This window comes from Pipistrellus kuhlii, unplaced genomic scaffold (assembly GCF_014108245.1).
Source record: "Pipistrellus kuhlii isolate mPipKuh1 unplaced genomic scaffold, mPipKuh1.p scaffold_m20_p_2, whole genome shotgun sequence".
Classification (NCBI taxonomy): Eukaryota; Metazoa; Chordata; class Mammalia; order Chiroptera; family Vespertilionidae; genus Pipistrellus; species Pipistrellus kuhlii.
This window is the reverse complement of record NW_023425515.1, coordinates 135,305,543-135,321,977: the sequence shown is the minus strand read 5'-3', so window position 1 is coordinate 135,321,977 and position 16,435 is coordinate 135,305,543. Positions and strand designations below refer to the sequence as shown.

At 34.6% G+C, this 16,435-nt stretch overlaps 1 protein-coding gene across 2 annotated transcripts in view; it reads right to left on the bottom strand.

Annotated features, from left to right (window-relative positions):
• COL24A1 (collagen type XXIV alpha 1 chain) overlaps positions 1 to 16,435 on the bottom strand; it is a 293,517-nt gene that overhangs the window by 206,453 nt on the left and 70,629 nt on the right. For both annotated transcript variants that reach the window (XM_036446684.2, XM_045584381.1), the window contains exons 10-12: positions 16,320 to 16,364; positions 10,279 to 10,332; positions 7,617 to 7,661 (exon numbers count right to left, since the gene is read on the bottom strand). In XM_036446684.2, coding sequence (XP_036302577.1) covers positions 7,617 to 7,661; positions 10,279 to 10,332; positions 16,320 to 16,364 — 144 coding nt within the window. The remainder of the gene's footprint in view (positions 1 to 7,616; positions 7,662 to 10,278; positions 10,333 to 16,319; positions 16,365 to 16,435) is intronic.

The following is a 16,435-nucleotide window of genomic DNA, read 5'->3' as shown; positions in this document are numbered from 1 at the left end:
AAAAATGATAGTTTTCAAACACCAAAAACAAAAGAAGTATTCCAGACTTCATATGCCTGAAAATATGTGTTAATATTTTAGAACACACATACATATTACACTCAGTAGTATAAGTAATCACCTTTAAACAGTGGGAAACTTATTGCTTAGGGAGTCTAGTAAAGGGATTATTTTCCAACTTCTACATAGAAATCAGAAAAAAATACTGCATATAAAATATTTAGAGAAACATGAGGACCAAGATAGTCATAAAATATTGTACTAATGCTCAGATTTGTAAAATTTAAAAACATAAAAGCAATGCACTTTTTTTCTGTTAAATACCACAGTTAACTATGAACATATTATGCTCTTTGTAAAGAACAAAGATTTAGAAACATGTTTGATCTAAAATAGAGATAGATAATAGTAATCATAAAAGGCATATACACTAAATAGGCATCACCAATAAAAACAGAAATTCAACTTTTTTCCCAAGACTAGGCAATGAAAAGAGATGATCACATTGACTTATCTAGGATTAGAAATACTAAAAACAAACAAACAGACAAACAAAAACACAAAAAATCCCCTGTAAGTTAATTCTATATGTTCTACATCTGAATACATATTACCAAGAAATCCTGGTGTTTTAAAACCCTTCATAGGGAAACACAATTACTGTAGGAAAAGGCTCCAGTGTGGAGTACTCTGCTATGATCCAGTTTCTGGCTCCTTCTTTTCCTCACAGGTAGGACAGTTTGAGCTGCACTTCAAGGGCTAACCATGTCCTGATAGTTGGGACTAATTTTAAACTTAGGTAAGAATGTAAGAAATTCTAGTCCAATTCTCAAACACTTAGCATCAAGTCAGGCTTATTGCTAACCTCACTTGATTTGGATCTCAGTTCTCAGAGTCAAGTCCCTGCCTTATTCTTAAATACTGGTTATAACCTTGTATTCCAGTTCTAGGAATTGGAGTCTCACTTATTCTTGTGTGCAAGAACCAGGTTTGGTACACAGTATCATGTCCTATCCCTCAATCACAAGGGCTCTCACCTTATTCTTGCCATTTTTCCACACAGAGAATTCAGTCCCTAAACCCAAGCCAAATCTCACTGCCATATTTGTACTCACACTCTCACATTCCTGGTTTTGATAACCTACAAGATTCTCCACATTTTCTCTTAATGTATCTGCTCTGAAAATAACTATGTGGCTGAATTTCCACTTGTTTGCAGAACTATGAAAACTAACTCTGCTTAGCCTTCCCCCAAAATGCCAGCTGTACATCATTAAGTGTTCCTCTTCTCAATACCTGTCCCAAACTTGAAAGTATGTTTAATTCAATGTCTTGGGCTCTTGTTAAGCTATAGTTAGCCAAATATAGTTACTATACCCAGTAAAACAGAATCCAGAAAATATGTTTTTCATGAAAGAGACAGAATCATTGAAAAATTAATGAGTTTTCCTAATGCCCAAGCAACAGTAGTACTGTATGATGGAATTAAATACAACCTTTTCTTAGGCAAAAGAAAACACCATCTCCAAAGTTTCCATAAAAATGTATGTATTTGAAATACTACTGTGCAGTACAAATTTAAGATGCTCTTGAGCTAAAGATAGAAACTAATAACAGATGTCTAACAGAAGGATTTTATATCCTGAAATTCTAACACTGGATTTAGAAGCCAAAATACAGTTTCCTTTAAATAGAGTCTTGTACCAGAAGGCTGTGTAAGAAGAGAAGAGGAGACACTCCTTTCTAGAATTAGAACACAGCTGAGTGTTACAATGCTTCCACTCTTGTAAGGCTGTGATATTTTGATTTTCATAGGAAGAAAACTGAGTACACTTTTTCTCTTTGTAAAACTTTAAGTGTAATATGATTCTTAAAAATAATCTATTCCTATCACATTTGAAAAACTGATTTTTTTGTTACAAAATATTTATTTTAACTTTGTTCTTATTGTTGACACTATTACAGATGTCCCCACTTTCCTACTCTTTGTCCATCTCTACCCAAGTTCCCTCACCTTCTTCCAGGGAGAGAGGAGGAGGGTGGGGGAGATACCTCTATATTTTTAAATATATATTAATTGATTTCAGAGGGGAAGGGAGGGAGAGAGTAAAACATTAATGATGAGAATCATTGATCAGCTGCCTCCTGCACACCCGCTACTGGGTATTGAACCCGTAACCCAGGCATGTTCCCTTGACCAGAATCGAACTTGGGACTCTTCAGTCCACAGGCTGATGCTCTATTCCTTGAGCCAATCCAGCCATGACTAAAACCTCTATTTTTTGACAACAGTTTGAGAGTTGTTTGAAGTAAAAGTCCCAATCTCCAATTTCATGTTTATCTTCAATCCAGGCAAGTCAGTTCTGGCATATATTTTGGGTCTATGGAACCGTACAAATATGCATAGCCAACAGAATGAGAGAGTACTGACTCAATCAAACTGGGAGTCATGTAAAATGCTCTTTAAAAGAAATATCCTGACTGGCACTACAGGATGAAGTTTAAAAATTAGAAAGGAAGCTACTGGGAATTATGTAACATATATAAAATCTGAAGTGAACACATACATACAAATCTTCTTTCTGTTCTTCCCCCGTTATTTAAAAATAGCATTCTTTTTTATTATAAATCAGTGGATAGTTTTATGCTTTTAAGGAAACTGATTCATAGTGGATATGTTCCAAGAAGCTTCTCAAATAAAGACAATAAATAATATAAAATAGAATAGTAGTTCTACAGTGTTTAAAAGGTTCTGACCAGCCCTGGCCAGTGCAGCTGTGTGTTGGAGCATCATCCCATACACAGAAAGGTCATGGGTTTGATTCCTGGTCAAGGCACATACCCAGGTTTCAGGTTCAATCGCCAGGAGGGGGAGTACGAGTGGCAACCGATGAATGTTTCACTCTCACATTAATGTTTCTCTCTTCCTCTCCCTTTGCCTCTTCCTAAACTCAATTAAAAAAAACAAAAACAAACAAACAAAAAACAGCATGTCCTCTGGTGAAGATTAAAGAATAAATAAAAAGAGGTCTGACCAATAAAGGTTGTCTACTACCATATTTAGATCTCTGGAGAAAGGATTTGAGTTCTTTTAGCAGACAGTGTCTATGAAAAGAATGAATTAGCAGTGTCCTGGGCTTCCTCATCTTCAAAGGCTGGTTCTACTGAATGAATGCATCTAGAACCTTCTGGCTGTCCTCTAGTGTTAACTGACCATAAAGATTTTGATCCAATGTAGGACATGTAGGAAGGGATAAGAACTATTATCTTAGATCCAAAAGCATGAGTACACATTATTGACTAACATGCAATTGATTACATGAGGTTTTAAACATAATTATAGTTATTAGTAAGTACTTTATATTAAGATCTTGAAATCATAAAGAGATAAAGAAACTCTCAAATAGCAACAATCTAAGATCAAGGAACAAAAAAAATTGCTAATATAATTATTTTTATAAACTCTTTCATCCTAAAATAAATTCCTAACAAAGCCAGTTTTCCTGGTCTTCCTGTTGAAAACAAAAACAAATTTTGTTACAAATATCAACTCGATTCCTAAACACTGAATAAACACAATGTTTTATTTTGGGGAAAAAGTTTTCTGGGAAGTAAGATTTAATGTGAAACAACTTTTAATACAAACATTAAATTTAAAAATACCAGTATGAGGCTAAATAATAAATAACTCTTGAATAACCAAAATAATATGTTATTTAGAATGTATTCATTTTCAAAAACATTCATATAATGTTTATAGTGTCTAAGAGCAGATATCTCTTACTTGTGAACCTATAATTTTATTTTAAAAAAACACACAGACATTACTAGGAAGTTGGCTCACAACTACTTAATTCCATGCTTAATGTTTACTCAGGGAAATAAGTGACCATTTGGCCAGCTATATAAATATATGATTTATAGCAACATCTTTCAAAACCTAAGCTTAATAATATTACTTACTCTTGAACAGCTATAAACAGGATTTTCACCACTCCTTTATGATTATGTTATATATAACATAATATCAATATGTATACATTTAAATATTTTATAAAGTATTAATATCAAATTTAGATCTTTAGTATACATGTTAGAAATCAACTCAGCATTCCAAAAAAAAGCTCACCTTGATTAAATTTAGAAAAACCTGAACTTGGACTTTGAAGTTTTCTATGCCTATTACCTTCACTATGTTGACTATCAGAGTGTTCCATATTATACATAATACAAAAAGGGAAGTAATCTACTTTATCAGTTTCTGGCCTTAATTTCAGAAACTTTAAAAAGTTTAAGTGTAAAGTGTTAAAAAGTTATCTATAAAGTGCTACAGTTATCCTATAAATTATGTAACAATAATTACTTAAAATTGAATCATAATATTCTATGTTCATAAGACTAATAATTCTAGCTACCTAAAATTTGAGGAAACAAGCTCATTTGAAATACAAAAAAGACTAATTTGGTTAAAGGGGAGTAATGCTGAAAATAAAATGCATCTTTTCACAAATTCATACTAATGAAATTAAATAATGCAGTATCCACAGAGCAGAAGTAGCCTAATCAAGCATCAGCCCACAGTTAAAAATAGTTCTGAAATAGCAGAAAACTGGAAGTAACCGTCTTTGACCTCTGTATAGCCAAACGTGTCTTAGATAAAGGCACTTTCGTATTTCGACCTTTCTAGGTTACTGCAATATGCATTTCTGTCACCATTTTTTATGGAGGCCTGGAATCCTTAATTCTGCTTCTGTACTGGAATGTCTACTTTACAGATAACAAATAGCACACATGGTTTAATAGATTACCAAGAGAAAATGGCACATTTGAATTCCACATAACTAATATTTTCCACATCAGAGAGAATGGACATATCGAACGATATTTTGTTTTTACTGTTACTTAAACAGCAATGAGACCATTCTTCTCCTGGGATTTTAATCACCTAAACTGACAAATACAAGTGCCTCAGAATGCATAATACCCCATATGTTTGCCCTTACATAATGTCAAAGCTATCTGAAGATGATTTTACTTAAAATGAACAGGACATAAGGGAGTGTTACACATAGGCTAATATTCTGGAATTGTCTGTGAGGTCAGCCTTGGCATAATTTCTTTGCGGCTGTAACTGTATCTTACTCTAAGCACAGCAATTTCCTCATAAACATGGCCAAATCATTTTGTGGCAAAGACAAGAAAAAGTATATATAGTATACATGATATATTATAGCATCAGACAAATTTTCTATTATAAACACTAGGAAAAATAGGATACATGTATTCTTCAATATAATTTTTCTTTTGTTTTTAAATTGATTATGGTATCACATAATTGTCCTCATCCCTCTATTCCTACCCCAAACCCCTCCCCACGTATGCCCCCACCCCCATGTTGTCCATGACCATTGGTTAAGCTTATATGTACACATACAAGTCCTTTGGTTGATCTCTCCCCTTTTCCCCCACCCTCCCCTACCTTCCCTCTGTGGTTTGACAGTCTGATTGATGCTTCCCTGTCTCCGAGTCTGTTTTTTTTAATCAGTTTATGTTGTTCATATTTCCCCTAGATGTGTGAGATCATGTGATACAAGAAATACACTTATAAGAATTGAAAATGAGACCAGCCATAATGGTTATGCTGAGAAGCAAATGAATCAGTCTGTAGTGAGTATAATTTTTCTAAGGATCTAAATCTATTACAAAAGCATACATTTTTAAATCAGTAAAATTTTACAGATTTTGTAATAAAAAGAAGTGTATAATCAAACAAAGAACCAAGTACTGATTTTCCAGTTTTTCTTGAACTACTCTTTTGAAATAAATAGCATGTGTTGGATAATTTTATAATTCCCCCTGGTGCAAGAAACCCAGAAGTTATCTATAAATTTCCATAAATAATTTTATAGTTCATAGTGGAGTAGCAAACTAGATACTACCTATATATTGCCAAGATGAAATTACTATTTATATAAGACCAGTGACATTAGTAAAGTTGGGAGCTACTGAACTGACATATCAAAAAAGCTGAGAAAATATTTTTTCACCAATCCCTAAAATTTAACCATTGCAGATTACTTAATTTGTCTTAAAGTATGTTTAAAATATAATTACTAATAGGTAAGGTAATATTTCAAACATTTGAAGTAATTTATATAGTGACATAAATAACTTAATTTGTTCTACGACAGCATACTTTGATAAGAGAAGAATGTTAAAAATTTAAGCACAGAATGGAGAAAAAAATTAAGCACAAAAATAATAAAGATAAACTTAACTATTGTCAATTTTGAGACAGCCTACATTTGCACATTTAATTTAAATATTTAACATAATAAATGGAGAAGTATTTGTGTTTGAGGGCTAAACATAAATAAATTACATTTTAACATTTTGAAATAGAGTGTAATTAGATTAGATGGCATACAAACAGTTAGCACAGTGCTTGAGAACAATCAGTGGCAATGATGGGAATGGTAACAGTTCAGTTGTTGCTACATGATCAGTCTTAAGAGTTGAATGTAAGTGCAAGAAAAAAATGTTTGGTTTATTTTTTATACTTTGACAATTTGCTAAGTTAAATCTTAATACATTAAAGCTTTTAAAGTTAAACTCTAAAATAAGTTTTTAATCATATTTTGTCTTAAAAAAAAAAAAACAGGAAAAATATATAATGCTCTTCTAAGCAATGAGTAGAAGACAGTCAGCAGAAATACCTAGGAAATAAGGAAAAGGGTCCTGGATTTATATTCAGAGGAACTGGGCTCAATTCTTGATTTTTACCAGTTTTAACTATGTGATTCTGGGCAATTCTTTTAACATCTACTTTTAAGAACTATTGCCAACACTTAAAGGATAAAATGCTTTAAAACAATTTAAACATTCTGGTGAGATATGCAATTCTTTAGCATTATTATCAAGATTTTATTTATATACACCAAATTTTAGGAAAGGTATTCTGAAAAACAGTTTCCTTCCTCATAGACTAGAGGACAGTATAGTACAGAATGTCTCACCCTAGTCAGTATCTTAGAATAGTAGTAAAAACAGTGCATGTGAAAAGCAGGTGGCGGATTAGCTGTACTGACTCAGCCAGGATAACCTGAGGCTGTTCCCTTGAACCACATTGGTTAAATAGGGTACTGGATGATGTCAAAATGTCTACCCATCTCTCAGAAGTATTACATTATCTGGAAAAATTCACTTTCATTGATTTTCTTTTTAACCTGAAAATATAACAAGCTGTAACAAAGTAGTTTCTCAGTTAACATTGGAAGCAGGCCTGTAAAAACCTCTAAATCATGAGGTGAATAGTGTTATCATTAATGTTTTATATGTTAATGTCTTTTTTCTGTGACATTTTAGCCCCTTTTTATGGGGGGAAAGGTACATTAAATGGGTTAGAAGGGTTAATTTTTAAATTACTTTAATCTAAATTTTCCTTCACATACTCAAGTAGTATTTGCTAGATTGTTAAAGTAGCAAAAATTAAATTGGGTTGAATGACATGGATTGTGGACGAGAATAACCACATTCATACTTTAATAAGTGAGAAACATACATGTAATTAGATTATATTGCTCTAACTGAACCTCTGGAAATAAGAATTCAACTACCTGTCTTCCCTTAAGACCCTTCTTTCCACGAATCCCAGGAACACCCTAGAATATAAAATATAAAATAAAATAAATATTTGTTGAATAAATTATTGAACTAGGTACTTTTTCTAAAACATTAATGAAATGTGCCAAAGAGAGAAATAAAGTGTTCTTTAAATTGGTGAGATATTCAGAAAAGCTTCAATATATACTGAATGGCCAGATTATTATGATTTCTGAATGTATAATAATCTGGCCACTCATTGTGTGTGTGTGTGTGTGTGTGTGTCTGTGTGTGTGCATAAAAAAGGCCAGGTGCATGAATTTGTGCATGGGTGGGATCCGGCCGGCCTGGCCAGTTGGGGAGGGGACATGGGCAGTTGGCCAACCTGCCTGCTGGTTGAACTCCTGGTCAAGGGGACAATTTGCATATTAGCCTTTTATTATATAGGCTATACACTGAGTGGCCAGATTATTGTGCGTTCAGAGATCATAATAATCTGGCCACTCAGTGTATTACCTTTTTCTTCATCTTCAGGAATCCATCCCATCTGTACTTCCAAACGGAATTCCGACATTCCTCAGGTGATAGTTATTTGTCCACAGGTAGGCACACAACCAAACTTGGCACAACCAGACAACAGGGAGGTCTTATTTCCCACCCCTAAGAGCCAAGTACCTCTCCTCTGTCTCCATGTCTCACTGGCATGTTTCATAAATAAATATACACTGATTGGCCAGATTATTATGATCTCTGAACGCACAATAATCTGGCCACTCAGTGTTTATCCTATATAATAAAAGGATAATATGCAAATTGTCCCCTTGACCAGGAGTTCAACCAGCAGGCAGGCCAGTCTATTGCCCATGTCCCCTCCACCTGGTCAGGCTGGCTAGACCCCATCCATGCACAAATTCATGCATTGGGACTTTAATATAGACTGAGTGGCCAGATTATTCCTCAGTCTATATTTTTCATAAATAACTATTATATATAGTATTAAATTCAAAAAAGGACTTTTTCTTTCCATTTATTTTCAGGAGTGATTAGCACTACATTATTTTTTTCTGCTTTTCTCTACTTAAATGTTTTATAACATAGTAATGATGCAACCTCATTAGTTGCATCATTTATGGTTTTAATCAGAATTTTAGGTAGCCAAATGATATTAGGACATGGTAGGCACAATATCACAAAATGAACTTATATTTATTATTTGTAAGGGTCTTAATATTTTCATATAGATTGGTCAAAACTAGTGCATATGATTGCAGGCAGTATGCCTATTGAAGGTCAGTGTAAACACTGGGATCCTTAAATCTAAGATGGTAACATTTTGCAATGACTTATAACTTTGACTTGATTTACTATATCAGTTACTAGAAATAAATTCATGCCAAAAGGTCAGGAAAGAATTGTATCATGAGCAGCAGAGTAATTAACAATGTGAACTGTTTATACCTCTTTGGGTCAATGAGAAGCAGCTCACTTCTTTGCATGATGGATTGGAAACATCATCTACAAGACTGCTGTATCACAAGGCAGGTGAGTAGCTTAGTTGGGATCATGCTGAAGGTTTTTTTTTTTTTAACAAGTGAAACAAATGGCCTGTATGTTTTCCAAAGGTAAATCTTCACCTCATCTCACCAAAGATTAATGAATATTTTTTGATTGCCTTTACAGCACGTTTAAATTCTGAATATTTCTTCTCTGGAAGGGCATTCACAAGTATTATAATAACAAGAAAATGCAATTTAACTCACTCAGTTGAAAAACTGTAAATTTGAAAATTCATCTAGCAAAGAATGATCTGGTTTACTTTCACTTGTTTTCAGAAAGGACAATTTTGTCTTCAATAGCATTCTTGTAATAATAGAGTTAAATGCTAAATTTTAAATATTATTAAAATTAAATAATATCAGTATAACACAAGGTTTGAAAGCAAAGAAAGTCATATTTAAAATTTGACTTTCTTTGCTTTCAAACCTTATGTTATGCTGATATTATTTAATTTCACTTTTTAAATTAATATTAACAATGTAAATGAAAGTATGCAAATAGAAATCACTGTACTGCTATGGCATTTAAAACTACATAAGATGAAGTTGGAATGCTAGGCCTTTGTACATATCTGATTAATTTTTGAAAGTATAACATTATTTTGCAAATATTCTATCTTTATTTATAAGTACCTACATTTTTGGTTAGCTATCTTTCATTATTAAACAACAAAAAATATATCTCCTGAATTATTTGCTGCCTATTGCATTATGAAATACAAGACCTGCTAAGAGTTTATACTTGAATCAAAGAGTAATGAATTACAAAATACAATTTTCATAATTAGATTTTAATATTTCAGTTTGTGGGTGTGGTTTCTTTTTTTTTTTTAACTGATTTCAAAATAGTCAGCCATATATACTTGTATCATTTACTTTCCTAAAACAAAATTTGGTAACATTTAAGAGAATCTAATTATATTTCTGGTAGGTGATTTGTTTTAAACCTGGCTTGCTTTTCTTAGTAAGATGATGTGCCTGACACAGGAGTTCCTAACCCTACTGTACATCACCATACGTGTACCACTGAGAAGGATGACCTGCCTGACAGGGGAGTCTCTGGCCGTGCCGCACATCACCACATGCACATCTCTCTAAAAGTGATGTAGAACGTACTCACTCTCTCTCCTTCAGGCCCCAGCTGTCCTGCTTCCCCAGGAGAACCAATGAAGCCCTGAAAGTAAACAAACAACCTATATTATTTCATTTAGACATTCACCTTGTAATTCCAAATTAGAGATCCTTGAATGTCTTCCCAGCAATGTGAAATTATACAGCTTAACACTGTGAATGTTTCCCTTACCTTATTGCTTTTCTTCCAGAAGTTATAGATCAAACTTTTCATTAAATAAAAAAAAAAAAAGTAGGGAACATAACTTAGGACATGGTAGCTAATAAAAATCAACAAGACCAAATCCACTAGCTGGTGTAGGTAAGTGGTTGAGCTTTGACCTATGAACCAGGAGGTTATGCCTTTGATTCCCGATCAGGGCACATGCCCAGGTTTCAGGCTCAGGCTGTGAGATCGATCCCCAGTAGGGGGTAGGCAGGAAGCAGTTTATTGATGATTCTCTGTCATCATTGATATTTGTCTCTTTCTCCCTCTCACTTTCTCTCTGAAATCAATAAAAATATATTTAAAAAACACACAACACAACCAAAATCCTTTTCTTCATTGAATTTTATAGAGGGCAGAAAATACATACATACATACATACATACATACATACATATATATATATATATATATATATATATATATTCAATTAAAATTTAAGCAAGATGGAGGTATCAAAAAACTATAACAAGTACCAAAAAAGAAGCACAGGGGAGGAAGAGATTCATTGTAAAGTGGCAGGAGGTCAGGACACTCAAAGGAGGTTTCAAACGAGAGGCACTGGAGATAGGCCCACAGAGTAGGTAAAATATTGATAAGCAGAGGTGGGAGAAAGAACTTTCCAGCAAGAATAATTACAATGAACAGGGATATAATAAAGATCAGAGAGTCTTTTTAAATGATAACTGACATAATTTTAAGTGCAAGACGCTTTGAATAAGGGCAAAGACCCACTGTGCCCTCAGGAAGATTCCAATTGGTCTGAGAAAGAAGGAGTACATATAAATAATTATGCGAAGTACTGTACTTTACCCTAACGTTTCTCACCTGTGGCAAATAACTTGTTTTACCAATTTAATAGATAAAATGTATAATAGTTAAGAGACCATATTAAGGAGAACCTTAAATTTTAGGCTAAGAATTTTAGACTATATTTTAAACTGGGAGCAACTGGCTTTGGAGGATTATGGTAATTCTCTGATTGAAGTTGTTTTTCCAAAATATTAATCTGTTGACAACATACAGAATACTTTTAAGGCAGAAAACACTGACTGTAGGAAAATCTGTTAGAAGGCTCTTTTAACAGTCAAATTTGAAGAAATATCAGTCTGGTTCACTGGTTTACAAAACATTATTTTAGTGCCACGTGTGTGAGGAACAGGGATTATAAAGATGAATAAGAGAATCAGTACCCTCAAGAAGTTTAGAGTTTATTAGGAACACCCGTATAAGAAATTTGTTTCCTTGAAAGCCAAGCATCTAATGAGGAAGGTTTGTTTTAAAATGAAGCATCTGAAATTATTTCTAATTCTAAACATTTAGGATTATGATGACAAGCTGCATGTATGTTCAGAATCATTAGCTACAGATGGTTTCAAGTTTAAAAACAACTAACTTTTGCCTTAATGTATACAACTGGAGTTTTGCTTATAAATAAAAGAAAGACACCCTAACTGGTATACACATATTGGTGAACTAATCATTGAGAACTCGGAAGCTGAAAAGTCAGCCCTCTACTCGACATAGCCTGTTTAGGGTACAAGCACAATATTTTACATTAAAGATTTTAAAAGAAACAATGTTATGAGTAATTACATAGTAATTTCATAAAGGTTTTTTTGATAAATGCTATACTGATTCTAATAGAATTGTAAAATGTAAGTAACACCCACCAAAGAAATCATACAGGTGTTTACAGTCATTCTCAAAACACTATTACTAAGCTAAAGTTTAGTGTGTAATGAAACAAATAACAAAACAAAACAAAAAAATAACAACACATAAGCTTTTGCTTTTGGAGCTGAAGGTTGTATAGTCAGTTGGAGGTAATTTTGGTCACCAACAGGGTAATTAGAACATAAGGAGTGGCCCTACACACGTCTAATTCCATGAGGCAGCCAGCATACTATTATATACTCAAAGAAAGGCCAAATGAAGGTTACAAATAATGGTCTTCTTTAAATACTGACATTTAAAAAGTAATCATCTTAACAACAATTAATGTAATCAAATAATAGTACCAGTCAGAAGATCATTTATCACGATTTATAAAAATATTAACTTAAAGTGGATTACATGTGGCATAGTCCAGTAATAGGACACAAATTAAATAAAAAATATTCCCTTCAATTTCGCAGTGTGTTTTTGTTATTTCAGTCTTTTTAACTATATTTAGTCTTAATGTCAAAAATCTACATTTGAAGGTGAGGGAGGGTGGGTGGGTAGGAAGTGATAAATCAAAGAACTTGTATGCATACATATATGCATAACCCATGGACACAGACAATAGGGTAGGTGTGGGCTGGAAGGAGTCAGTGGGAGAAAAAAGGGGATGTATGTAATTTCAACAATATTTTTTCAAATCTATATTTGAGACCATTTGTGAATGGTCTCAAATATAGATTTGAGACCATTCACAAATGGTCTCACTCCCCCAAAAGAACATTTTAAAAGTTAAATCAATCAGAAAAGATTATATATGTACAAGAGGCCCGGTGCATGAAATTCGTGCATGGGGAGAGAAGGGTGTCCCTCAGCCTAGCCTGCACCCTCTCCAATCTGGGACCTTTCGAGGGATGTCCAACTGACCGTTTAAACATCCCTCTCTCAGTCCAGGACTTCTGGCTCCCAACTGCTCACCTGCTTGCCTTCCTGATTGCCCCTAACAGGCTGATCACCACCTAACCACTCCCCTGCCAGCCTGATGCCTAACTGTTCCCCTGACTGTTTGTCCCTGCTATCCTCTACAGGCCTGGTCACCCCTAACTGCCCTCCCTTGCAGGCTTGGTCCACCCCAACTACCTTCCACTTCTGGCCATCTTATAGTGGCCATCTTATGTCCACATGGGGGCAGTCATCTTTGACCCTGTGGGGGCAGCTATCTTGTGTTGAAGTGATGGTCAATTTGCATATTAATCTTTTATTAGATAGGATTAGATAGGATAGAGGCCTGGTATATGGGTGGGGGCCAGCTGGTTTGCCCTGAAGGGTGTCCTGGATCAGTGTGGGGGTTCTTTTGGGGCATAGGGTGTCCTGGGGGAGGATCCAATGGTGGTTTGCAGGCTGGGCATGCTCCCTGGCAACCCAAGCAGAGGCCCTGGTATCTGGGATTTATTTACCTTCTACAATTGAAACTTTGTAGCCTTGAGTGGAGTGAAGCCTCCTGCTTACTCCATGGCTACAGCCACTTTTTTAAAAAATATATTTTTTATTGATTTTTTACAAAGAGGAAGAGAGAGGGATAGAATTAGAAACATTGATGAGAGAGAATCATCAACCAGCTGCCTCTTGCACACCCCCTACTGGGGATGTGCCAGCAACCAAGGTACACGCCCTTGACTGGAATCAAACCTGGGACCTTTCAATCTGCAGGCTGACGCTCTACCCACTGAGCCAAACCGGTTTCGGTTGCAGCCATTTTTTGTTGGAATTTATTTATCTTTTGTCATTGAAACTTTGTAGCCTGGACTGGCCAGGGCAGGCAGAAAGCTTGGCTTCCTCCATCTCCAGAGGCAACCCAAGCTTCCTGCTCTCTCCAGCTCTGTGGCTGCTGTCATTTTTGTTGGAATTTATTTATCTTCTATCATTGAAACTTTGTAGCATTGAGTGGAGGCCTGGGCTGGCAAGAGCAGGCAGAAAGCTTGGCTTCCTCCATTGCTGGGGAAATCCAAGCTTCCTTCCTGCTCTCCATGGCCACAGCCATCTTGGTTGGGTTTATTTGCATATTTGCTCCTGATTGGTTGGTGGGTATGGCTGGTGGGTGTGGCTTGTGGGTGTAGCAGAGGTATGGTCAATTTGCATATTACTCTTTTATTATATAGGATTCTTCTTTTCAAAATCCTTTTTTGAAGCTGGCCACCCAAACCTAAAAGTACAATTTAAAAATGGTTATAACCTAGACAATAATTTTCAATACAAAAGGATGTATAATACAATACAAAGATGACATGAAGAAGAATTAAGAGTTATAGGAATCACTGAAGCAAGATGAGAAAATTCAGTTAGAGAAAAGCACATATGCCAAATAACATGTCTTGGAGTTATTAGCTCATGCACAGGAGATACTCCGAAGTTCAATAATCCTATACAATAAAAAGGAAATATGCAAATTGACCATCATGCCCTCACACAAGATGGCAACCCCATGTGGTCATAAGATAGCCACCACAAAATGGACAGTAGGGGAGGGAAGTTGTGGGTAATCAGGTCAGCAGGGGAGGGCAGTTGGGGGAGACTGGGCCAGCATGAGAGGGCAGTTGGGAACAATCGAGTTGGCAAAGGAGCAGTTAGGCATCAATCAGGATGGCAGGGGATTGGTTAGGGAGTAATTAGGCTGGCAGGTAGAAGAGGTTAGGGGCAATCAGGCAGGCAGGCAGGTGAGTAGTTAGGAGCCAGCAGTCCTGGATTGTGAGAGGGATGTCCAACTGGGATTAGACCTAAACCAGCAGTCAGACATCTCCTGGGGGGTCCCAGATTGAAGAGGTGCAGGCTGGGCTGAAGGACACCCTCCCCAAGTGCATAAATTTCATGCACCAGGCCTCTAGTAATATAATAATCTGCTTAGGAAACACATGCTATGTGCTAGGTACTGTGCTTTAAGAATATTAAGCTCAAGGAGTTTTTGTAAATACCTGAAAGGTAAGTTTCATTATGAGCATTTAATAAGATTAAACAAATAAAACAGAAGGGATGAATTATATCTAAAGTCACAAATCGAGGGGAATGAGAACTTAAGGGGGAAAAACAAAGAAATAAATTAAGCAGACCTAACTTCAAAGCCCCTGTTCTTAAACTTTAATCTTTTCTTATTTCCTGAATTCAAGTCAACATATACTTTTAGTATAGCTTCTAATAAAAATTCATGACTTTCCCCCAATATATTTCATTTATGGAAGGGTAGAGATAGCACTGAATATGCAGAAAGAGTAGCTAAGGTGAGAAGATTTGGTTCTAGTTCTGGTCAGCTATGACTTTGCCAAATCACATTAATTCTTTAGCTTACTATTTTCTAAATTATAAAATGGAGATAATATGCTTGTTCTTCTACTTTATATAATTGATAGCAAAATAAAAGAAGAAAATACATATGAAAGTATTTGAAAATGTTTTAAGAATTTTAAAAGTTTAAATACTTCATGCATTTATTTCAAAAGTATTTTAAATAATATAAGCAACAGATATAGATTCTGGATAACAACTGATTATAAAATGGAGAAATTTTAAAACAAAATTTTAGTATACTTTTACTAATATTTCCTAGAACCACTTGGTGTTAATTTATAGTTTATTACATAACATATAACAGTAATCCTTTTTACTTCCTTAATGATTAAAAGTGGTTAATAACTCCTTTAATGGTTTAGAAGAGCAAGGGATATGTTCTTGATATAGGTTTATTTCCTTCTTTGCAGATATTTCTCTACTGCAGATTGTTTTATGTCATAAAATATTATCTCAGCCTTAAACTAATATGAATCTCTTTGCCTCTTCATTATTTATCATTTCTTATCTCTATATATGATTACATATAAATAATAATACAAATGTTTATAGAGCATATTCTAACGCACCAGGTATTTTTCTAGGAGCTAGCAAAATTATGTAAATGAGGTAAGAATTATCAACATGATATAAAACCTACTACTATAAGACTACTTTCTGTGGCCTTAATAGAAAAAAATATCTATTGAATAAGTATAATTCTTTCTTAGGCTAAACTTGCATTACATTCAAAGTTCCTAAAAAGGGTGAAATGATAAGTATTTTATATATTTCATTCTACTATTATGCATGCATAATTAACAAAGATGAAAATGGTTACTTACTCGTACACCTTTAGGACCTAGATTACCTTCAGGGCCAGCTAGACCCTAGTGTGAATAAAAGACATCATCATCAGACTGCAGTACTTTTTAGAGTTGTTTATAAATAGATTAATAGG